General features: G+C 47.0%; 1 protein-coding gene across 1 annotated transcript in view; it reads left to right on the top strand.

The window, feature by feature from the left end:
• ETH_00043510 (uncharacterized protein) overlaps positions 1–302 on the top strand; it is a gene marked incomplete at both ends in the record, with an annotated part of 1,521 nt that extends 1,219 nt beyond the window's left edge. Inside the window, one exon of the mRNA XM_013376580.1 lies at positions 1–302. Coding sequence (XP_013232034.1) covers positions 1–302 — 302 coding nt within the window.
• Between the last annotated feature and the right edge of the window lie 1,120 nt (positions 303–1,422).

A 1,422-nucleotide genomic window follows, 5' to 3' on the forward strand; every position in this document is an offset into this window, starting at 1 on the left:
GCCCCTCCCACCCACAGCGCCTAGACGCGCTTTTGGGGGCCTCCCTGGGGCCCCCGGAACAGGAGACACCTCTCGCGGACCCGCACGGGGGGCCCCAGGGGGGCCCCCACGGGGGGCCCCAGGGGGGGGCCCCTCTAGCGGAAGAAGGGGGCCCCCAAGGAGGAGGGGGGGCCCCCCTTTTGCGTTCAGGGGGGCCCCCAGGGGGCGAAAGAAGAAGAGGGTCAAGTGGGTCTTTTGAAGGGGAGGGTACAGAGACACTGGAGCACCGGCTGGTGAATTGTGATGTTGGGGCATTTTTGGCGGTGAGGAGTTTTTAATTTTTAAATTTTTGAATTTAAAACCTTTTAATTCATTTAAATCTTTTGTTTTGATTTTTAAAACTTAAAAATGCTTTAATTTGATCTTTTGGCGTTTTAAAATTATCTTGGATTATAATTTAAATGCGTCTCAGCTTTGTGGAGTGTCGGTTGGTTTCTTGCATGCATGCATGCATACATGCATGCATGCATGCACGCATACATGCATGCATGCATGCATGCATGCATGCATATGTACATGCATGCATATGTACATGCATGCATGCGTATTTGCTTTGTTTAGTCATATGAATGCGAATTTGCAATTATATATATATATATATATGTGAAATGTTTTTATTATATATATGTATATATTATATTATCGTATTCAAAACAAAAGTATAAGTTTATAAAATTAATAAGTATTTATATTCAATGATAAAGTGTAAATACACAAATACAGATAAATGAAAAATTTTAATCTAAAAATTATATCTTTAAATAAGTATATTTATATAAATAAATTATATTTTTGACTCCAAGCAAATGCAATTAAAGCAAAGTAAATGCTCTTTAATGATAAAGTTGTCCTTAATGCAAGTAAATTATTTAAATTTAAATAAACTTTTAAAATTCCAATTATTAATTCAAAAGCCAGTTCACATTTAGTGTCTCCTCCTCTGGCCTAAAGTGCAACGGAAGCAAATAAGAGACAGAACCCCTCCACGAGCCACCAGCAGTAGCAGCAGCAGCAGCAGCAGCAGCAGCAGCAGCAGGAGCATGTTGTTTGCTGCGCTGCGCTCAGGTGCCCCGTCTGGTATGTCTTTACTATCTTCTAGACCCTCTTCACCGCGTGCACATTTTCAAACCCTTTTTGCCTTCTCTTTTCGATGAAGAGGGGGCCCCCCGGGGGCCCCCCTCGGACCTGGGGGCCCCCCGGGGGCCCCCCTCAGACCCGGGGGCCCCCGGGGAAGGGGACACAGCAGATGACAGCAGCCCCTCCTCCACTCCTTTGTCTCCATCATCTCCAGAAGAGGTCCTGCAAGAGGGGGGCCCCCCTGCGGCGTTGCTGACCCGTGTGGGGCCCCAGGGGCCCCCGGGGGGCCCCCCCCCGGGCGCCCCC

Source organism: Eimeria tenella, genomic scaffold (genome assembly GCF_000499545.2).
Source record: "Eimeria tenella Houghton genomic scaffold, Eth_scaff3703, whole genome shotgun sequence".
NCBI lineage: Eukaryota > Apicomplexa > Conoidasida > Eucoccidiorida > Eimeriidae > Eimeria > Eimeria tenella.